Here is a 22,792-nt window from a genome sequence, read left to right on the forward strand (position 1 = left end):
AGCGAGAGGAGCGGCAGACGCTGGCTGGGCCTGAGAGACACTGCTACATCGTGCAGGATAAGGGGATAAACTGTGCCAATACAGACCACTTCACCCAAAGCACTACTGACCTGAAAGGCACTGAGGCACAGCCAGTCTGTAAAAGGACTGGAACAGAGGGCTGTGATGTCACGGTGTTCTTCCTTTTGGCCTGTTAGAGGGTGAGGTGTGTGCGAGTGTGAGTGAGTGTGTGTGCGTGTGTGGAGGGGGGGAGATGCAGGCAGCGGTAGGGCTGCCTATGAGACCTGCTGTGAAAAGCACAGAAGGTCACCGCCCTCATTATAGGGACCAAGCTTGAACCAGCATGCCCCTGGGCCCGGAGGAGGTCGGAAGCCGCGTTTGACGATGCCTTACCTCACAGCGGGATCTGATCCTCTCCGCCTGGGGCTGCGGCGAGCTGTAGAGTCCCGCGCTTCCACACCGTGCTCTTAGCACAGAGCTCCGCCTCCTCGGGCTGAGGGGAGACCCCTCTAAACAAACACCTGCCATTCTGTGCTTTCCTGAGGTAAATCTTCATCCCAATCCACCCTTCATAGGTCAATTATGTCATAACACTACGGGTGTCAAATGCACAGCACCTGAATTTTTCATAATTAAAGTCTCGTAGCACCGATGTGACAGCAGCGTTCCTCCGATGCCCGGTGTTTGGGGTTACCCAGGGGCCGTTAAGACCAGGCGTCGGAAGTTGGGCTTCGGTCTTACTCAGAGACCGGAGCGGGCGCAGAGTCCGCGGACGGCGAAGGCGCCGGCGCGGGGCTGCGGGGGCAAGCCGTCTTCCTTTCGGCCGTATCGACGTGTTCAGGTGAGGTCCTGGTCCTGGAGCGCCTCGGTCTGCTGGCTTCGTGTTGTTACCCAGCACTTAATCGAGCCATCCGAGCAGTCGACCACCCTGCACACTCAGCTCACCCAGTTCGTTGGGTCTGAACCAGCTGTTGATTTTAAGGTGGAAATAAAAAAACCAGGGGACCCCACGGCTTTCAGGGGCTGTGAGTCCAGTTACTCCATTTACACTACGGAACTGGGAGGGATAAACGCAGTATCACAAGGGCGGCTCTTAAACAAGGAGTTAAAATGAGGCTCTTTGAGTCGGAGTTTTGGTAAACAACGATTGGCTGTTTGGATTATGCAAGCGCAAGTTCAAATGCAATTTCACAGTGATCTTGCAAATTCCACTGTGCTCATTCGATCTTATTACTGGTTTTTAAGGTTTGCCGTGGTAATCAGTTTTTTTAAAATCCATGGCTCGGTGTCATTTTAAGACCGGTGCCTTTGTGATACAAACCTTCTTAGTGTTACATTGACACGCATTAGAATTGCATTGTCGCAGTAATATTTTAAAATGGGAGCCATCGTCACAGACATGGATCCGGTGCCGCGGTGTATATTAAAGCCGGGGTCTCTGATGGCTAACCTGCTAGCGAGCCCGAGCCTGCAAGCCGATGGCATTTCAGCCACCTTTGTGAACGGGCTCATGGGATTGAGGTGAAGGCGGAGCTCCTTTTGGGGACCTGTAGTGCCTGTGGGGACTCTGGGAACCTAAGCCCTCACTGCATTTTCTTTTGTTTTGCCCTGAATCGCCTGGTATTTACAAGTGGTGAGGCACTGCAGGCTACGGTTGCCTCGGGCCAATTATGGACATCCTATCAGCTCTGGCACAAACATTATAAAGCACCCTGAGGTGTATAACAGGTAAAGAGAGGACTGCTTACGTCTGTGTAATTCCGGCTAACTTTGCTATGTAATTGAATAAATACAGATGGACTTTAAATACGACGCATTGGTGTTGGTCCTGAAAGCACATTCCTGAGGATTTAGAAGGTCAGTCCTGTGCGGAGATTAGCCTACTCTGCTTTCCCTCTGGCTATTTCTCAGCCCCCTGTCGGCGGCAGTGGACTGGGGCCAAAAGACCAGAGTGTGTGTGTGTGTGCGTATGAGTGAGTGAGCGAGCGAGCGTGTGTGTGAGTGAGCGAGCCTGTGTATGAGTGAGCGAGCGTGTGTGTGTGTGAGTGAGCGAGCGTGTGTGTGTGTGTGTGAGTGAGTGAGCAAGCCTGTGTATGAGTGAGCGAGCGAGCGTTTGTGTATGTATGTATGAGTGAGTGAGTGAGCGAGCGTATGTGTGTGTGTATGAGTGAGCGTTCTCTGCTCTGTGATGGCGCTACGCCACGCACTGGGCTTAGCTCAGCGTTTGGGTTCTGGTGTGCATTATACTCCCCGGATGAGTATCACCGAGTATCAGATACCGGTATGTATTGGCAAAGGGATTCAGCCGGTAATTCACCCTATATTTGCAAAGGCGAGCATGTGACAAAGTAGGTTTGTAAAAATATAAGACAACAAACATTTCATATTTGCCTATTGGCATATGACTCCACAAAAAAAAAAAAAAAAATTACCGTCAATGTGATTACACTGGCAAATTTGAATGCCTGGGGGGGAGTGTCGCCTTTCAGCGCAGAGCGCGCACGTAAATGTCAAGGGTGACCGCTGTTCTCCTGGGGCTGGCGTGCCCTTGTTTACCGTTCGGACAGAGACATTTTTAATACCACCAGTGGCCAAGGGAGGGCAGCAACAATGCGCTTTAAAAAAAAGTGAAAAAAAACAACCCTGCTTAAAATCTGCTGCATCAGGATTGCGTAAATTGCGGCGGCTTCGCAGGGTCGATTCTGCACGCCTCGATCACGAGACTCCCGCGGTTAGCGCGTCCGCGGCTATGAACATGAAGAGGGCGGCGCGGAGCAGCGTCTCCGCGGATACGGGCCGGGGGGTTATTGATGGCGCCCTTTTGCCCGGACGGAAGTGCCGCACACGTGAAAACGTCCTCGCCGCTCGTGTCCCGCGAGTGCGCTGTCCTTGAAGTGCCTGAATATAATTACCCACCTGCACTAAATTACAGCTCCGCTAATGTTTTTATAGCCTCTCGGCGCTTCCTGTTCGCATCCAGGGCAAAGCGAGCTGTTGCGGGAGGGAAGAGACCGCCAGTGCCAACAGGCTGCGCGTTACACGCGCTAATTGCGTTCAACGTGCAGCCCGAACAAAACAACCTCGAGCCGGGTGTAAATTACAATCTTTTATTGTCTGCATTTACTGTAACTTCATTATTACTGATTGTACTTTGTCAACATTGGTAAATGGGAAAAAAAGAGCAAGCATTCACACAAACATTTATAGATACATACATATATATATATATATATATAGATGAGAAGCATCTCCACATATTGCGAGCCTCCGGGACGTGACGGACAGGTGTGCTCATGCATTCTGCCACGCCCCCCCCGGGCTCAAACGGAAACATGCGTGGGATGGCGAGGGAATATGAACATGGTAAATATACATCCTATGGGCCTGTGTGCCTAACATGGTTTTACCACTCCTTGCCAGCACAATGAAACCAGAGGGAATTTCACATGAGCTCGACAGGCTGATATTTGTTTAAAATACGGGAATGGACAATACTGATGATCAGGCGGCTGTGGCGTCCTGAAGTAAAATAGGCAGAACCGCCAATTTAATTTAGTCATGCATTGTCTCCTTCCCCCAATACTACACAACATGGTGCAGGCAAAAGTGGTAAAAAAATAGAAAAACTTAAGCAAACAGAACAAGAGCTGTACACTGTTTACAGGTTAAGTGAGTGGGATTTTACAAGCTTGACTGCCAGGTTTTAAAAAAAAAAAAACAAATGTTCCCTCTATCAAAAGAGATTCAATGTCCACAAGCCATTTTACTGAGAAATGCACATACTGGGTTGAGATCGAAGGCCTCGTTCCACTGATACAGGCCTCCATGCTAATTTATTGCTTCATCTCCATGGCACAAAAATAGAAACAATACAAATTTTTGCCATGCAAGCCCACTACACGAGTCTACCATACAAAACAAGGCGGATGCTTTTAGCCGAGAGGTACTACACTGTATAGCAGGGGTTTGCAGAAAGTGAGAGCTTAAAAAACCATTCAAATACAAAAAATAACTCAACGTATCGCACAAAATGTGAAACTTGAGAGGAGCGAACCTGTAAATTAGCTTAATTCTGACTTCCATCCTTCAAATATTAGTAGTGCTAAAAAACAAAACAAAAACAAGATTCTTCCCCCCCCCCCCCAAAAAAAACAAAAACAAGGACTGCATTCTTGGAATGCTGTGCAAATAACCATAATTCCCCCAAACGTCTGAAACCCCTCAACTCTAAATAACATCAGTGTATCCGCACGCGATAGAACTTCTCCATTTAGTATTAGTGAAAGACAACACAGTCAAACTGATCGCATTCTCCTTCCTCTCCAACCAGTCTGCCCTTCTCCAAAAAAGGACGTGCTAACCCCTCCCACCCATCCAACTTCTCCCCTCCGAGTGCCTTTGGATCAAACCCACCTGCCCCCCACCCCCCTCCCAATCAGCTGCAGTCGCATACTGATTAACTTACAAGCTATTATACAAACCCTTTACTGTACATTCTTGTGCCTCTACAACATGTCTCGAAGGTCAACTGCAGTATGTTGTTGCGAGTACCAAAACATGTCAGTTAAAGCACGATGCCCCCCCCACCCCTGGTTAAAAAGTGGGTGGGTAGGGCGTTCTTGGCGCCCGGCCTGGGCTAATAAAGTACACAGTGCGTGGTGAAGGACAAGGTGCTGATGAGACCGTCTGGCAGCCCGGCTGTAGGGGGCGCCGAGTGCGCGGGTGGTGGATGGGGGCAGACCAGCGCTGCTCTGTGTGTGAGCAGGCTGCCAGCGTAGCCCAATGGAAAAAGCCTGCTGATAAAGAGATGCTCCCTCTGTTGTGCGTGGCTGAGCAGTCGCATAGCAGAGAGCCTCAGGAGAGTCTGGGAGTCCCCCCCCCCCCCCGGGGGATGCTGCACGCCGGACATATGACCCCCCCATCCCCCCCCCCCCGCCCTCTGCCCCCGCAGGCTGCAGCACGCCGGACATATGACCCCCCCCGCCCCCTACCCCTGCAGGCTGCAGCACGTCGGACCGATGACCCCCCCTGCCCCCCCCCCCCCACCCGGCAGCATGCTGGACCGATGACAGTGCAATCTTTGGCGCTTTATGTACGGCCGCCCCCCCCGCTTTACCCCACTCCCAGCTGCCCCCCTCCCCCTTACCCCACTCCCAGTTGCCCCCCCCGTACCCCACTCCCAGCTGCTGCTCCTGCAGCAGACACGAGCAGCCCACAGACTGACAGATGGACGGACGAGCAGACGGCTCCTGCCGCACCCTGCGGGGAGACCGCTCCAAAAGGAGGCCCTCGAGGGGGGGGGGCTAGCAGAAGACGGTGCCCTGCCCACCCCCATCTGAAAAACAGAGGGACAGGTGTTGGCCAGCAGTCACCACAGCGGGGTGTGAGAGGGGGGAAAAAAAAACCTGGGGCGGGCTGAGCCGAAAACGAGCACCAGACCCAGCCGGCTGAGGCGCTGGCCACCGCCCGACAGCACAGAGACGCGCCGCGTGTACGTCCCACAATGCACACGCAGCACCACGGCCTGGCGTGTGTGTGTGTGCGTGCGCGCGTGTGGGAGAGAAATGGTGGGGCCACGCCCTCTCCTGCACTAGCAGGTCCTGGCCCCGCCCCCAAAGGAGAGACGGGTACGAGCGGCGGGATAGCGCAGGCGTGTGCAGCCGGCTAGCGCCGCCGCTAGCTCCAGCTAAGGCCGGTGCTGATAGAGCTCGCAGGCTCGCCCCCCCACAGTGAGCACGCGGAGGGAGAGACCGATACTCCGACCTGGCGTGTGGCGTGCGTCGCTCGGCTCTCCGGGACACACGACGCCGAGCGCTTAACACTTCCTGTGCTCATACTGCAGCCCCGGGGCATTGGCAATGTCAGTGATGCACCGGTCAATACTGCCGGCAGTATAAATACTCAACGCCGGCACCACCGGCACGCTGATACAGTAATCAAACACTAGTCCCCGTGTCCCAAATCTTACGCTGTTTCGCACGTACGTTACAGAATATGTTAAACGTCTGCAAGTGAACCTTTAAGAGTATTAAAAACAGATTTAAAACTGATACGTGTGCAGGAGCGCATGCTGCTGGATTGAGGGTGTAGTAAGGTGTATGTGCAGGAAGCGGTGTTGATAGACGGTGCAGGGGAAACTGGCAGATGACCAGCGTTCTGAGCGCCGTTACTGGCCTGAGGTGAAGCGATGGGGAGAAGCGTGCTTTGCAGGCGGGAAACTGACTGCAGTTTTGTAGGTGAAGAGGAGTGCTCTCTCTCCCCCCTCTCGCCCCCCAGCCCCATATGCGCTCCGTCAGAGCGGGGCACCTCAGGGAAAACCGTTGCTGACCCACACTGTCGCTAGCACACAGCACTGCTGGCACACATCGCTGCTAACCCACAGTGCCGCTAGCACATAGTGCCACTAAGCCACAGCACTGCTAGCACACAGCGCTGCTAACCCACAGTGCTGCTAACCCACAGTACTGCTAACAGGCAGCGCTGCTAACCCGCAGTACTGCTAACCCGCAGCGCTGCTAACCCACCATGCCGCTAACCCGCAGTACTGCTAGCACACAGCGCTGCTAACCCGCAGTGCTGCTAACCCACAGTACTGCTAACAGGCAGCGCTGCTAACCCACCATGCCGCTAACCCGCAGTGCTGCTAGCACACAGTGCCGCTAACCCACAGTACTGCGAGTATGCAGCGCCGCTAACCCACAGTGCCGCTAACAGGCAGCACGGCTAACTGTGTGTTAGCAGTGGCGCTAGCACGCAGCACTGCTAGGATGCAGCGAAGCTAACCCACAGTGCTAACCCGCTAACCCACAGCATGCAAAACAAGTTGTTCAGAGATCCGAGCACAACTGCAAAAAGCTAAAATTTAAACCTACTTAAGTCATTTGGTTCATCTTTTGTCAGTTCTCATCGCGGCAAATGAGTCTAGATTAACTCGAAAATTACGAATATGTATCCTAAGTTACATCTCTCACCCAAAATCTCTCCGTTAGTTTAAACAAACGAAGGATACTAGCAAACGTGTTATCTAAACACAAACACATTCGTATGTATATATACACACATACTGTACATACACACACATGTCCATGCTTTTAAAAAAATAAGAAATTAAATTCACTCAAGTGTAACAGAATCAGAATATTTGAGGGTGAGAGAGTTGGCGAAATGGATCCACGCGAGTCTGTATGTCGACAACGAGCTGTGCAGAGTTCCCTCGTCTCAAAGGAAGAGTTCCATTCAAACGTGTGTACGTACGACAGACAGGAGAACTACAGCCCGTCCACATGCATTGCTTTCTCCCCATAACAATTTCTCAGTATGAGAAACTAAGTGAAATGAAAAGAACGAAAAAAAAAACCGAAAAACAAAACAAAAACATCCAACTTGGAGGAGTTAACTTAAAGAGGACCAAAAGATGTCTTCTGTTTGCTGAAGGGATCGAAGGAGGCGCGTGCCGAGTCTTTACTGGTGGGATAAAGCCGCTGCCCTTCATCATCATCATCATCATCATCATCATCATCATCCTCCTCCTCGGGATGCTGCTGGCACCACAGTGAGGAGCGGGGGTCGGCATTAGGGTGTGTGTGTGGGGGGTTGGCGGTGATGCTGGAGTGCGTTTTGAGGGATGAGCTGGCATGCGCTCAGTACCGCGACCCCCGACCTCACTGGCTCTCAGGCTCCCGACAGCCAATCGCAGTGGCTCTCCCTAGATGGATTTGGAGGAGTCCTGCTTGCTGATCAGCACCTCCAGCAGGCGCAGTTTGGCTTTGATCCGTTTGTACTCCTTGTACTCCTCCGCCATGGGAGCGCGGTCCTCCTTCTGAGCGTTCCTGTGGTGGCGGGGAGGGGGGGTTAGGGTTAGGAGTAACACACCCAGTGTGCTCACTGTGCACAGCAGAAGACCAGCAGGGGCTGCTCTATAGCACTAACACTTCTACACTGCAAGACTGCATAGCTGTAAACAGGCAGACGCTGACTCCTTGTGTAAGTCGCTATGGAAAAGAGCGTCCGCTAAATGCCTGTAATGTAATGCAATGACTCCTCGCACAGGCAGAGCAGTTTTGACTACACTGCAATCTGGCAACCCTCCAGTCGTACTGCTCTGATATAAGACAGGGCTCTCAGGACAGCGCTTTGCGTTTGCGCTGGACTCTCACCTGCCGTTCTGCTGGTAGAACTCGTCCTCAAACTCCCGGATGGTCTTCCTTAGTTTCTTCTTCTCAGCTCGGGCCTTCCACAGCTGCTCCAGCAGCTCGGGCCTGTGTGGGAAGGGGGGGGGGGGGGGGGCACGTGCACGTCAGCTCCACCATTTAACCCCCCCTCTGCTCTGAGCCCTCTGCCCTGCAGCTCCAATGCGGCTTTACACGGGCGTGCAAAAATCAGCGCTAACTGCCTTTCAGACTGGGGCGGGTGCTATTGACATGGAGGCCTTGTCTACACGACTCCTTTTCAAAAAACTATCAAGGTTTACACTTAAAGAAATACCCACCAACTTATGGCAGGCTAACCGGAAAATTCCTGCCAGCTTACGGCATGCTAACTGGAAAATAACCTCCCAGCTAACAGCACGCTAACTGGAAATACCCCCCAGCTAACAACAAGCGAACAGGAAAATACCTCCCAGCAAACAGCAAGCTAACGGGAAAATACCGCCCAGCAAACAGCAGGCTAACAGGAAAATACCCCCCAGCAAACAGCAAGCTAGCGGGAAAATACCCCTCAGCAAACAGCAAGCTAACGGGAAAATACCCCTCAGCAAACAGCAAGCTAACGGGAAAATACCCCCCAGCTAACAGCAAGCTAGCGGGAAAATACCCTCCAGCTAACAGTAGGCTGACTGGAAATACCTACCAACTAACGGTAGACTAAGTGAATCACATCACTTCTAACGTACTTGTGTCATGTGCAGTGCTCATGTGAATTTTAAGTCACCCACTTGTCCGTTACCATGTTTTTCATATTACGGCAAACCCCAAGCTAATCGTCTTCTGCTGCGTTCGTATTCGGGGAGACGGTGAAGCGCTCGAGCAGCTGCAGCTCAAAGCTGCCAGTCCTCAGTTCTATTAGACGGCCATTCAGTCATGCAGAGATTACTCCTTCATCCCGCCCTGGACACTGGAGCCACAGACACCGAAACGTATCGGGCTGGTCCCAGGTGGGCGCTCTAAATAGGCCTCGCAGGAGGGGCGGGTGAGCGGATTGGGTGTTCTGGCCGACATGCTCGCCGGTGCGTAGGGAGCCTGGGTGTTTGTGCTACATGTTCGTGTGTGACAGACTAGCGCCAGCGAGAGCACGTGCAGTGTGCTGGAGCACAATCAGTGTAAATCCTGTGAAGAGAGGACCACAAGTACACTACACTGAGCTAGTCCAGTATGTAATTGAGTGTGCACTAAACTGTGTTGGTGTAGTGTGGTCTATGAAGTGTGCACTACATTGTGCTAGTATAGTGCAGTGTAGTGCAGTTAGGTCAAGTGTGCACTATACCGTGCTGATAGTGAAGTGTAGTGAGATTATTAGCACCCTGCACTGTGCTGACACAGTGTAGTTAATGTAGGGGAGGGCTTCCCAACCCTGTTCCTGGAGATCTATGGCCCTGTAGGTTTTCACTCCAACCCTAACAAAGCCACACCTCATTCAACAGCTAGAGATCCTGCTGAGCAGCTCATTAGTAGAATCAGGCGTGCCAGATTAGGGTTGAAATGAAACCCTACAGGGTGCTAGATCTCCAGAAGCAGGCTTTTGGCAGCTCTAAAGTGGAGGTTTTCTCAGACAGCGTCGGGCTCGGGGCGGGAGCTCACATGGACGAGGCGTTGGAGCTGGACAGACGCAGGTCCAGGGCCAGCTTCCCGGAGCTGTCGTCCATTTTGGGCCGGAGCAGGACGTCCGGCTGGGCGGCGGGGTCCAGCGCGATGATCACCTCGGGCGAGCTCTCGCTCGTCACCTCGCTGAAATCCTCCTCCTCTTCCTCCTCCTTGATTTCATCGCAGAAGTGGGCCGTCTCTCCTTCGATGATGGGCTGCAGGGTCTGGCTCCGCCTCTTGCTGGAGGGGGAGGCCTGTTGGGAGACAATGGAGTCCCATTAGCCGACATTAACACTGAGACCTGCAGGAACACAGGTCTACTCTATTAGCACTATTCATTCTCTCTCACACACACACACACACACACACACACACACACACACAATCATAGCTTTTTGGTCAATGTAAATAGAAAACCTGTAGCATTTCTAACATTCCATTCAGAGAGCTAATTATTCACGTTATTTAGAGGTGAATTTGAGGTTTAACACCATTTCTTTTGTCTCCCCAACACACAAAACAAAGGCTGCTAGTGCTTCTGGCTGCTCTAGAGCTGCATGTATACCAGAGGTGGAACGTCCAGGGGTCAGAAAGTAAAAGCCATGCGTTTCTATTCAACCATGAAATCCTCCAACCAGCTGATTTCACTAATTAGTTTGACCTCCAGGCTGAAGAATTGCGGTAATTGGCAAATCCAGGTGATCGGTACAAAATACGGCAGAGGACTTTGTGACCCTGGATTTTTCCACGTCTGGTACAGGCCGACGAATGCGCGTCGTTGGCGGGGGTGCGGGCGAGACGTACGATGATGGGCGTGATGCTGACGCGGGTGAGCATCTGCTTGACCTGGCGGTAGCGGTCGTAGAGGGGCTTCACGATCAGGCGCTCCTCACGCGTCCCCTGGCAGGACAGAACACACCCCCCAGTTACCGCGGGCCCCTCCGTGGGGTTCTCCTTTTCCACAGCGTTCCCGCCCCGAACGTCTGAACCAGAGCCAGACGCCGTGACGGGAGCTCACGCATCAACCGCCCCTGCGCGGCAGCAAAGTCACACGCTCTCGGGCCCCCGGGGACATTTGGGCTCCGAAAAATCATCTGCTCCAGAGCCAAGTAAGGAAAATGACCTCACGGCCTGCCGACTCGCAACTCGCCACCTCAGTGGAAGCAGTCACATGCTATCCGCGAGCCAATCGTTTTAACAGGGAATTTGACGGACGGGGCGTGTTGGCTCCGCCCAGGGTGGGACGTGGACTCACTGGGCGTCCGTACAGGCCCTCGTAGTGCAGGAGGTTCTTCTGCAGCACAGTCTTCTCACAGGACAGCTGCTCCTTGCTCATTTTCTGCAGGAGAGAGTAAAGGGGGGGGGGGGGGGGGGGGGGGGGGCAGTCAGCACTGGGCCCTCCTCTAAAGCACTGCTTAGGAAAACCCAGGAAAACCAATGCTACTGCATTATCACCCCTAAACTATTTCAGTGCTCACAGCTATGTGATGAGGGTGTGCTCTGTGCTGTATTAGATGCTGTTGGATGAGGCTGTGCCCTGTGCTGCATCATGCTGTATTCTGTGCTGTATTAGATGCTATACTCCGTGCTGTATTAGACGCTATACTCTGTGTTGTATTAGATGCTATACTCCGTGCTGTATTAGATGCTATACTCCGTGCTGTATTAGACGCTATACTCTGTGTTGTATTAGATGCTATACTCCGTGCTGTATTAGATGCTATACTCCGTGCTGTATTAGATGCTATACTCCGTGCTGTATTAGACGCTATACTCTGTGTTGTATTAGATGCTATACTCCGTGCTGTATTAGATGCTATACTCCGTGCTGTATTAGACGCTATACTCTGTGTTGTATTAGATGCTATACTCCGTGCTGTATTAGATGCTATACTCCGTGCTGTATTAGATGCTATACTCTGTGCTGTATTAGATGCTATACTCCGTGCTGTATTAGATGCTATACTCCGTGCTGTATTAGATGCTGTATTAGACGCTATACTCCGTGCTGTATTAGACGCTATACTCCGTGCTGTATTAGACGCTATACTCCGTGCTGTATCAGACGCTATACGCCGTGCTGTATTAGACGCTAAACTCCGTGCTGTATTAGACGCTATACTCCGTGCTGTATTAGATGCTATACTCCGTGCTGTATTAGATGCTATACTCCGTGCTGTATTAGATGCTATACTCTGTGCTGTATTAGATGCTGTATTAGACGCTATACTCCGTGCTGTATTAGACGCTATACTCCGTGCTGTATTAGACGCTATACTCCGTGCTGTATTAGACGTTATACTCCGTGCTGTATTAGACGCTATACTCCGTGCTGTATTAGACGCTATACTCCGTGCTGTATTAGACGCTATACTCCGTGCTGTATTAGATGCTGTACTCTGTGCTGTATTAGATGCTGTATTAGATGCTATACTCCGTGCTGTATTAGATGCTGTATTAGATGCTATACTCCGTGCTGTATTAGATGCTATGCTCTGTGCTGTATTAGATTCTGCGCTCTGTACCCGGATGTCCTCGGGCCGGCCGTCGTCCTCTCTCTTTCCCTTCATGCGGCGCTGGATGAGCTCCAGGGTCTCCTGGCGGGTGGGCTGGCGGGCCCGGGCCTCGCCCTCGGACCCGCCCTCCTGGGCGCCGTGCTCCAGCGTGGAGCCGAAGCTCTTGGGCAGCGTGTTGCTCCGGGGCCGGATCTGGGGCGCCAGCTCGCCCTCCATCTTCTGCTTGGTGTCTGTGGGGGGGGGAGGGGGAGGGACGGAGGAGAGGGGCGGGGTCAGGACCGCCGAGAGGCGCGCGCATCACAGGGGCGACGGACGTGCAGGGCACCGCGGCCGCTAACGGAGCGCGCTCAGAGGGAGGCACCGGGCTTGTGGGAGGAGCCCTGCAGCTGCTAAGCCTGTGGGCGGGGCCTGTAACCGTGGACGACACGGCCTGCCCTGGCAGCGAGATGACCTCAATGCCCGCATTTCTCTGCCCTCTCACGGGGACACCACAAATAAAACCGCGTTTGAAAATGGCAGCATTTCACAAAGACCCTTTCCCCTCCCCCACCACCCCCAAATGACAATGCCCAACCACGCTCACCACATTTCACGACTACAGTTGACACACATGTGGAAATGGCCCCTCCCCCCTCACTTTTCTCTGTGATGCGATTCGGTGCGACCCGCCGGGGAGGGCGGGGTCTCGTCAGACAAGAGATCTAACCACAGGTTTAAAAAGACAGATAAACGAATAACTCCGAACAAGTGTTCTGACGTCTACTTACTGGCGTTCAGTGTACTTACTGAGGTGGGGTTCCTGTCTAGAGGCTGTGAGGGGGCGTGCGAGTGTTAAATGGGGTGTGTTCGGGGCGGAAGAGGAAGAGGAGGAGGAGGAGGAGTGGCGTCTGTGTGACTGAAGCACCGCCAGGTGCCTCATGGACCCTTTGGGAAAGTGATGCTGTCTTCCTGTTCAGGGGGACGTCCGGATTTTTGTTTTTTTTTTTTTAAAGAGAAAGAGAAACTTATTGGGCACTGCACCTCAGGATTTGGAGGCGTCAGATGGAATGGACAAGGCAGATGGCAGGCTAACAGCGTGAAGGCGCCCCGTTTCTGTTTGCCCGTGCGAGGCCCTCTAAGCATGCAGCGACCGCAACCCGCCAACCTCTAGCGCCTGTTGGGGGTGGGGGGGGCCAGGAATGGCACGTGGGAGTTCACCCCCAAGCCCAAACCGCCTCCCCCTCCTTCCACCTCCACCCTCACCCCTCTGAGACAACGACCAGGTCCACCCCCACTCTCCCCCCAGGTAGAGGGGAAGCTCCCAAATTTAAGGGCTTACCTTTGATCTGCTTCCGGATTTTAGTCAGGTCCGTCATCCACTTCAAGACCTTTGGGTTAGCTGCCTTGTCTCCGTGAGAGGGCTGAAAGAGGAAGACGGGAACCGCTGTGAGACCTGCTCCGAATCTCCTCTCCTTCTCGAGCCAAAAAAAAACTTCAGAGCAGACCGCTTTACCTTGTAATTCCTCTCCTTCTCAAACTGCTCCTCAAACTGCTTGATCTTCTTCTTGAGGTTCTGGAGTTTCTTGGTGAGCTGGTGAGAGACGGTGTCCGCCTTCACGCTCTCTTTGGAACTCAGGGAGGCGCGCCGCGGCCTGCACGGGGAGGAGAGGAGTCAACAGAACGTTCCGGAAGGCGGGCCCCGCTCCTGCCCAGGCACTGCTCACCCGCCATTACAGTGTTTGTTCCTGAGCGTCGGCCAATGCGCCGATAACAGAGCCGCCCACGCTCATTCCACTGCCAGGCTCAGAGTCAGGCTAGCGGTGTGTGTGTGTGTGTGTGTGTGTGTGTGTGAGCATGTGAGTGCGGGAATGAGTCTGCGATGTGTGAGTGAGCATGTGCGTGCGGGAATGAGTCTGCGATGTGTAAGTGAGCATGTGTGAGTGAGCATGTGCGTGCGGGAATGAGTCTGCGATGTGTGAGTGAGCATGTGTGAGTGAGCATGTGCGTGCGAGTGTGCACGTGTACGCGAGCGTGGAAGGTTGAGCGGTCCCCTACCTCCCGCTGGACGACGCTTTGGTGGGGGAGGTGGCGTCGGGGTCCTGGTGCAAGAAGCGCTGACTGTGGCCGAAGTCCAGGAAGCGGCGGGCCAGGAGCGGGTGGGCGTCCTCCTCTAAGGGCAGGGGCACCATGCGCCCGGCCAGGGGGGACAGCTGGGCCTCGCCCGACTCGCCCTCCTCCTGCCACGACTTGAAGGCGGGCACAGGGTCTGGGGGTGGGGGGGGAGGGAGGAGGGGCACACAGACACAGAAACGGGGACGGGTTACACGGGGGGCGGAGCTCGACCTCGCCCGGCCCGCCTCCCTCACTGCTCTGTAAAGGGGGGGGGGGCGGGGCGTTACCGCGTGTTCTCCAGGTTGCCTGGAGACACAAAGAGAGACGGACGCTGAAGGGGGAGGAGTCAGGGAAAAGAGACTACGCTGGAAACCTGGCGGACGACACTGAGGGGAGAAAACGAGCCTGGAAGCTGGCAAGCCGAGCTTCGCAAAGCGCAGATCCCCGCGGCAACCACCCGCTCCGAAGCCCTGGGACTGATCAGACCTGGTCAATAAGGGTTCCAGGGAGTTGATAAAATGGTTACAATTGACTGTAGCTGCAGGTGGTGAATGCAGGTTTCGCTCCAGTGGTTGTAACAGGACCTAGTGCTTAGTGAAGCCCCACTTCCCACTTAAAGAATCATTAGTGCGGCTGCGTGAAGTCCTGCTACTGAGCATCGCTACTTTCTGTCCAAATATTCATCACGCGTCATATTTAAACTAGAAACACCGCCTCGCGGCTGTGTGCCTCCGTCAACCAGTATCCAGTCTGGACATAAAATGTCATCACTTCATCATTTTATCCTATTGGACATTTGTGTGAAACTTTGTCATAATTAGCGTATGAATTCTTTAGTTATGGCCAAAAACATGTTTTGTGAGGTCACACTGACCTTGACCTTTGACCACCAAAATCTAATCAGTTCATCCTTGGGTCCAAGTGAACGTTTGTGCAAAATGTGAAGAAATTCCCTCAAGGTAAAAAACCTGTTTTGTATTCCCTCAAGGCTAAAACGTGTTTTGTGAGGTCACACTGACCTTGACCTTTGACCACCAAAATCTAATCAGTTCATCCTTGAGTCCAAGTGGACGTTTGTGCCAAATTTGAAGAAATTCCCTCAAGGCGATCCTGAGATATCGCGTTCACGAGAATCGGGACGGACGGACGGACAACCCGAAAACATAACGGCTGTGCCGTCGCGGAGGCAAAAAAATATTTTATGACATAAGTGCCATGTTCTCTTAGATTACCATTCACCTCCAAGGAGACGCAGTGTATTAGCAAGCTAACATTTTCTCCATTTATATTACTGTACTGTAATTAGAGGGGACAGAGCCCACATGTGTGTGTTGTAATAGTCCGTGTTGTGTGGTTATATCCTTGTATTCCTACATGCGTCGTATCATAGGGAACAGGCTGAAGCATGGCTCTGATGAGGGAAATCCTTCCTCTCCGCGCTGCTTCCCAGCTCTAAACTAGATAATGGGATCAATTATTATTCTAAATAGACACGGTTGACCGGGTCCACAAAGTGCTTAGCTGCACAGAACATGGGGCGCATGTCACCTATCCATTTAGCCTGATAACTGATCCACTTATGCAACTACACAGTTAGTTCGGACAGAGCCAAAAACGGAAAGGTCCCTGGACCGAGCTCCACGACCAGGAACGGCTGGGCCTGAGTGACGAGGTGGGGGAGGCTGGGAGGTTTCTGCGGAGGCAGGCTGTGGACGGGACAAAGTCCGTCCTATCCTCTGTCTCTCATCTCCATCACTCTCTCTGATTATCTCTCTTTCTCTGAATTCCTCACTCTCTCTCTCTCTGCCTCTGAATCTCTTTCTCTTAATAGCTATCTCTCTCTCTGAATATCTCTCTCCTCGAGTGTAACTGTGGTAACAGAACTGCTTTATGGCTGCCGCAGGACTCCACCAGTCGTCTGTAGAAGCCGTGACTTAAGGCGCGTGAGACACAGGCCTTAACCAGGCCCTGGTGGGAGAGGAGCAGCGCTAACGCTAACGCTGTCCACTGACGGGTAGCCAGGGGCCTGGCGGTAAACTGCGGGAGAGGTAAGGACGGACAGAGCGAGAGAGAGCGAGAGAGAGAGAGAGAGAGAGAGAGAGAGGACAGTCCGTTACTCTCCCTGCTCCCCTGACGTACGAGACCAAGGTACACCGCTACAAACGGAGAACTAAAAGTTCGTTCGCATACCGTTCAGAGGAGAAAACAAAACGAGCGAGAGAGAGAGAGAGAGAGAGAGAAGGAGCGAGGGAAGACGGACTGTTCCGACTGAAGGAGAAGAGCGGCTGCGCGTCGGGCCCGTGTGCGTACGCGGGTGAGGGCCTGCCGGGGGAGAAGAGCGGCTGCGTGTGGGGCCCGTGTGCGCACGCGGGTGAGGGCCTGCCGGGTCTCCCTCCCGGGCCCGTCTCTGGGCTCCCGCGGGCGGTTAGTGCAGTTAGCGCTGCGCTGCTAGCGCTGTGACCGGGCGAGCCAGCGTTAATGGAGCGCTCCTGCGGTTCAGCTACGCTGGATTAGTGCGGGGGGAGGGGCGGCGGGCGGAGGGGGAGGGGGAGCAGCGGGAGGTGTGAGCTCTGAGTGCACTTACCCTGCCCTCCTCTCTGCAGGTGCATACATGAGAAGTCTATGAGGGGGAAAGTGTTGGGGCGTGGTGCTGACCGAGTGGGGGAGGGGGAGGGGGGGGGGTTGGTGAGGAGAGATAGCAGAGAAGACTGTGGTGAACACACAGCTATGTGCTGTATACACACACACACGCATGCACACACACGCGCGCACGCACACACACACACACACACACACACACAGGACAGAACCTACAGCCTGAATGTGCGTTACACAATGCGCCTCTTGCCTACAAACCCACAAATACTTTCATATCCATCTTCATGTGGAGTTTGCAGTCTAATTCATTTGTGTGGAACCACATCTCGTCTCTGCGGTTGAGTGCGAGAGTGCGCAAGTGCGTGGCCTGCAGGACGGAGGGAATCCTGGGAGAATTACCTTCCCACTCGCCGTTGGGGAAGATGTGGCGCAGGTCCAGACGGGGGTTGCCGGGCGGCGGCTGGCCGGAGGCGGAGTTGGCGTTGAGGTCGCGCCCGCCCTCGGTGGCCTGAAGAGCAGACGGGAAAAGGGGGGGGGGGGAGGGGTTGTGGGGTGATGGACAGACGCCAGTCAAGACAGTCCTGTCGGGTAACCGTTACCGTGACAACAGCGCAACAACCGGAAGAGGCTTGGACTCACGCAGGTGATGAGGTCCCCGCCGTCCATCTTCTCACACGCCTGGCAGCTCTCCTGCCTGCCAAGACCAACAACAGCATCACGAAACCGGCAAGATAATAAAAAAAATTTAAAAAAACTTTATTGGCTGCGACAAATCATTTTGAAACTGGAACAACAGGCAAAGGCTCCAAGCGCAGCGTGGGAGAGCATAATCGAAGCGGGTCCGTGGACGATGAACAGACATGTGACAGGCAAGGGACCTGTGGGGGGCCAGAGGCACCGCTTCAGATCTGGGTGCATTAAAGGGACGATGAACGCATAACTGACTGCTTTAGGGCGTCAGTCGTCTTCCTGCTTAACTTCGACCCAGCCTGCTTATCAGAAACAGCAAAACCTGTCTAATGAGTGTGCACTGTCTACCTTTCCAGCCTCTTAAGATGAGGAACAACTGATAAAGGTGCTGGGGTTTAGACCGCAGGAGATTAGCGAGCTATTAGCCAACAGGCGCGTTAAACAGGAAAGACCTGCACTGGAAATCTGGATTTTACAGTTCAAAAGGGCACTACTTTGGTATTCAAATGCGTGTGTGTGTGTGTGTGTGTGAGAGTGTGAGTGTGAGTGTGTGTAAATATATATCAAGTAATTCAATTCTCAATATTATTTCCTTTGTAAAGCATACCTTGCTGTGTTGATGTTGTTTTCAGCATCTACCAGAGCTCTAGTGTCAAGCTCCATTCCAGAAGTTTCCTCCGGGGCAGCACAGTGGATATGGGATCCCTGGACCTCCTGGAAGTGCACAGACTTAAGACTTGTGTGGGTGATGCCATATTCTCTCACGTGCAGATACACAATCAGTGTATTCACTCTGAAACTGAAACCACAATTCACAAGCGCCAGTCTCGGTTTGTGGTTCACATCCAGTACCACGGGTTTTACATTTTATTTTTGGGTAAATTTTGAAGTATGTAAAAAAAAAAAAAAAAAAAAAAAAAAAAACCCAGAACATGAACTCTGCCTTTAACTGAAGCATATTCACAAATGTGCAACTGCTAAATAAACGCACCAACAACAAAACGCACTAAGCGCAAACGTCCTGTTCTCATTGGTGAAGATTTTTTTTTCTTAGTTTACCATGATTATTTAAGTACTGTTTTTCTTGGAGTCATAACAACTATAAGTGAAGTGGTTATTTAAATTTATCGTTAAAACAACTCAGTAAATGTTCTTAGGGTTTTAAATAACTGGTGTTTTTCCACTTTTCACATCACAAAAGAGCTATTAACCAACCAGTGGAACCATGGATTAGGAAGACCTCATACCCCTGACCAGCAGAATATCACATCCCTTGCCTGGCATTTCCAACCGTGTATAAAGGCAAAATGCTATTCATATCATCTGTATTTCAAGGTGGGACAGCATCCATCGCATAATAAACCTTATGAACAATGTTGTTTGCATGGGCCCAACTGCCAAGTTCGCTGCGAAAGGCTATTTTTACGGTCATGTGTTCGGATAACACAATCGCCTGCAGTGACTGGCCGTAGGAAGGAGCAGAACACACACAGGGTCGGGCGGCGTTGTTTACAGTTCGCAGGTGCTGCTGTCATTCCTGGGGAAGGCTATTAAAAGAGCTTGACCCAGTAAGACCGCTGGGGGCGGGGCTCTGCGTCTCCTCCAATCCCCAGAGAGGAGGAGGAGGAGGAGGAGGAGGAGGAGGAGGAGGACAGGCCGGATGTTGGCTGGGTCTCACCCCCCCCCCCCCCCTGACATGGGCACATAAAGTGGACCAATCTGGAGCAACCGTCTTCTGCCAGACTGATGACAGGTGACTGATGACCAGCGGCGGCTGCAGCCAATGAGAGCGCGTGGTCTCGCGAGCCGCGCCCCCCTGTGAGAGAGGAGCCTCTGCTCTAAGACGACGGGGCCCAGCGGATAAGCGCTAGCGTCCCCCTGCTAACGGACGGTGTTGAAAGGCGCTCGGCGAGGGCGAGCCGGCGGTGAGCGTCTGGTGAGCCGCGGCGGCTGGCTCTGCGCGGGCCACTGACCTGCTGGTCCCGCTCTGCTTCCCCCGAGCTCTGGTCCATCTCCGCGCCCGGCTGGAGGGCGCCGCTCTGGGCCCCCTCGCTTTGGGACTGGAGCGCTTCGCCATGTTCCTCAGCCGGCTCAGTCACTGGGGATTCAGCAGGTCCCTCCCTGAGGATACGGACAGAGTGTGAACAAACACACACATGTGTGCGCACACACACACACACACACAGACACAGACACACACGCACACGCACACACAAACGCACAGGAACTCTCACTTCCAGACAACCAGCAAATGCAACAGTCTGATAATTACCTGATAAATGTGTGAAAGTGTAACTGCTTCTGTGTACCGAGTCTGTATGACTGAGTGTGTGTATGTGTGCGTGTGCGTGCGTGCGTCTGTTTGTGTGAGTGTGTCTGTGTACTTGTGTGCATGCGTGCGTGTGTTTGTGTGAGACAGACTGCTCTTACCCCTGGCTCTCGTAGCTGCTGATCTCCTGGTCGATGGAGCTCTGTAAATCCAGGAAGTGCTGCTCCACAGCAGAGCGGATGGCCCTCTGGATGATACTGCGGGGACACAGACAGCAGCACTGACACACAGTGACAGACAGCAGCACTGACACACAGTGACAGACAGCAGCACTGACACACACTGACAGACAGCAGCACTGACACACAGTGACAGACAGCAGCACTGACACACAGTGACAGACAGCAGCACTCACACACAGTGACAGACAGCAGCACTGACACACAGTGACAGACAGCAGCACTCACACACAGTGACAGACAGCAGCACTGACACACAGTGACAGACAGCAGCACTGACACACAGTGACAGACAGCAGCACTCACACACAGTGACAGACAGCAGCACTGACACACAGTGACAGACAGCAGCACTGACACACAGTGACAGACAGCAGCACTCACACACAGTGACAGACAGCAGCACTGACACACAGTGACAGACAGCAGCACTTACACACAGCAGCAGCACAGCCGGGTCATGCCCTGTCGGTGCCTGAAGCGGCTGCTATCCGCAGTGTACGCGTACAGCACTGAGGACGCGCTCTCCACAGCAGCCCCGGGCGCTTTACCGCCGTCCCGCGAGCGCGCGGGGGAGAGCGACCGCCACCAGCGCCGTTCCGCTAGCCGTTAGCCGCTCGAGCGCTTTTCCTGAAGCGAGCGCTCTCTCAGCGATGGCGCTAACAGCCCGCGGCTGCGGGGGGCGCCGAACTGCGAACGAAGCTCCGCGCTCGCGGCGTTTCCCCCGGCGCACAGAGCGCTGGCGTCCCGAGTCCGTTACCGCCGGCTCGGCCGCCCGCCCTCCCTCCCTCAGCGGTAAGGGTCGGCCACCGCCGTTACCGCGGTGACGCGTCGGGCTCGGCTCCGTAATCCCATCCGCTCAGCTCTCAGTAATCCGCCTCCCGTACGAAGAGACAGCACACGAGCGGTGACCTGTTCTCTGTGCCTTTAAAGACCCCGCGCTCTCAGTGCCTTCTGCCCTGGGGGGGACAGGCTCATCATAATAGGGGCAGCCAGTCAAGCTCGATGGCTGTGAACGGGGCGGGGTTTTTTGCCTTCGGCGGCAGCTCGCACGGCTCAAGCCCGGTGGGAGCCGTCACCGTGAAGGCCGTGCGGTCGCTCGCTGAGGCACGCGGCGTGCGCTGCCTGTTCTCACGAGCGCCACCACTCCAGCGTTACACAAGTCTTCCCTCTGTCCGCTCCCGTTGCGCACACGCAGCATATTCTGCGCTTTATTGAGTGGCAGGCTCGCTAGTTCCATGGCTCCTCCCATTTACTGTGCGATCAGGGTCAGCGCCACATTAAACCACACCCTAACTGTCTAACATGCATACGGACACATGTATGTTCAATGTGTTTGGGGGGGGGGGGGTTTATTATAAATTTGTCAGTTCTATCGACAGAACTAAATACTAATAACGTGCTGTATGACACTTTAATGCTTTGTTTCACTTCTAAGCATCATAAGCAGCTCTGTTCCACACAGCCCAGCAAACACGAAATGTTCTCGCAATGTCGCGGCAATGTTGTAACACTGTCAAAACACTCCAGTAACACTGTGAGGACATGTGGGGCGCTGAAATGCACCCCGGCAGCTGACGAATGCGAACGCTCAGCGCTGTGAGAACCCGCTCCTGAGCCGAGCTCCGATTCGCCCGCCCCGCGCGCTCGCTGCTACGGGATTGGCCGCTCGTACTTACTCTGCGGATCCTGGCAGGATGCTGATGGATGAGATGTGTGAGCTGGAAGAGAGGAGAGGGAAAAAGGGGCGGAGTTAGATAAGGTGACATAACGGCGCAGGCCCCTCCCCCTGCCCCGCGCGTGTTATGTAAACGGAGCCGGAGGAACGTTACGGGAGGGTTTCTGAGAGAACGCTGAGGAGGCCAGAGGAGGGCGGGGGGCGGGGTCCTCCTGGGCGGGGCGGGGCGGGGCCGCGCAGACACACGGGCACCGCGGCAGGACGCCCCCCCACCCCCCCCCCCCTGGCCAGCCGTCTCGCCACACGCCCTCCCTTACTGCTTCCCTTTCCGCGGGGCGACGGAGCGAGGGGCCTTCCATCCGCTCAGCGCTCCTCCGCGCGCTTTCACAACAGCAAGAAAAACAAGGCTTCCCACAATCCTTTGCACCAAAGCTAAACGGGACGCGGTGGCGACGGGGGGGGGGTATGCCGCCTGTGGGAGGGGAGGGGACGGCTTGATTCAGCAGTCCAGTCCTCCCCCTGTGCACAAACAGACTCAGGCACGCCAGGAATCCGGGCGTTACATAACAGCCCTGCCCGTGTGAGGGGGCTCCGGCTCGCCCGTCGTGGGTGTGTGGGGTTCTGGGCCCCGCCCCTGGGGGTGGGGCGGGCATCCCGAGCATCCGAGGCGCTCGGGGGGGCAGGGGTGCGTGTTCGCGGGCGAGACGCATTCCGGCGTTTCTTCGCTGCTGAGTAATCTGGCGAATCTGCGTACGGGACGTTCCCGGCTGTCCGCCCTCGCCCCGCGCCCTGCTCCCCGGCCGTGCCCGAGCCCGGGGGTAAGAGCGCGGGCTTCTGCCCCGGCCCCGGCCCGGGTGACTATGGGTGAGCTATTCCCACATGGCGGCAGCCCTGACACGCTGGAGAAACAC

General features: G+C 54.2%; 1 protein-coding gene across 5 annotated transcripts in view; it reads right to left on the reverse strand.

Annotated features, from left to right (window-relative positions):
- Positions 1-6,473: 6,473 nt before the first annotated feature.
- fam13b (family with sequence similarity 13 member B) overlaps positions 6,474-22,792 on the reverse strand; it is a 48,206-nt gene continuing 31,887 nt past the window's right edge. For 2 of the 5 annotated variants that reach the window (XM_035408425.1, XM_035408426.1), the window contains exons 8-24: positions 21,883-21,924; positions 20,126-20,221; positions 19,669-19,816; positions 18,303-18,424; positions 17,645-17,699; positions 17,405-17,513; positions 16,992-17,057; positions 14,351-14,561; positions 13,809-13,947; positions 13,635-13,716; positions 13,103-13,264; positions 12,326-12,546; positions 11,056-11,139; positions 10,605-10,700; positions 9,798-10,054; positions 8,157-8,258; positions 6,474-7,829 (exon numbers count right to left, since the gene is read on the reverse strand). In XM_035408425.1, the coding sequence (XP_035264316.1) occupies positions 7,706-7,829; positions 8,157-8,258; positions 9,798-10,054; positions 10,605-10,700; positions 11,056-11,139; positions 12,326-12,546; positions 13,103-13,264; positions 13,635-13,716; positions 13,809-13,947; positions 14,351-14,561; positions 16,992-17,057; positions 17,405-17,513; positions 17,645-17,699; positions 18,303-18,424; positions 19,669-19,816; positions 20,126-20,221; positions 21,883-21,924 (2,116 nt within the window). In that variant the 3' untranslated portion in view covers positions 6,474-7,705. The remainder of the gene's footprint in view (positions 7,830-8,156; positions 8,259-9,797; positions 10,055-10,604; positions 10,701-11,055; positions 11,140-12,325; positions 12,547-13,102; positions 13,265-13,634; positions 13,717-13,808; positions 13,948-14,350; positions 14,562-16,991; positions 17,058-17,404; positions 17,514-17,644; positions 17,700-18,302; positions 18,425-19,668; positions 19,817-20,125; positions 20,222-21,882; positions 21,925-22,792) is intronic. The other 3 variants (XM_035408428.1, XM_035408429.1, XM_035408430.1) reach the window with 3 other exon arrangements.

Source organism: Anguilla anguilla, chromosome 3 (assembly GCF_013347855.1).
Source record: "Anguilla anguilla isolate fAngAng1 chromosome 3, fAngAng1.pri, whole genome shotgun sequence".
Taxonomy (NCBI): domain Eukaryota; kingdom Metazoa; phylum Chordata; class Actinopteri; order Anguilliformes; family Anguillidae; genus Anguilla; species Anguilla anguilla.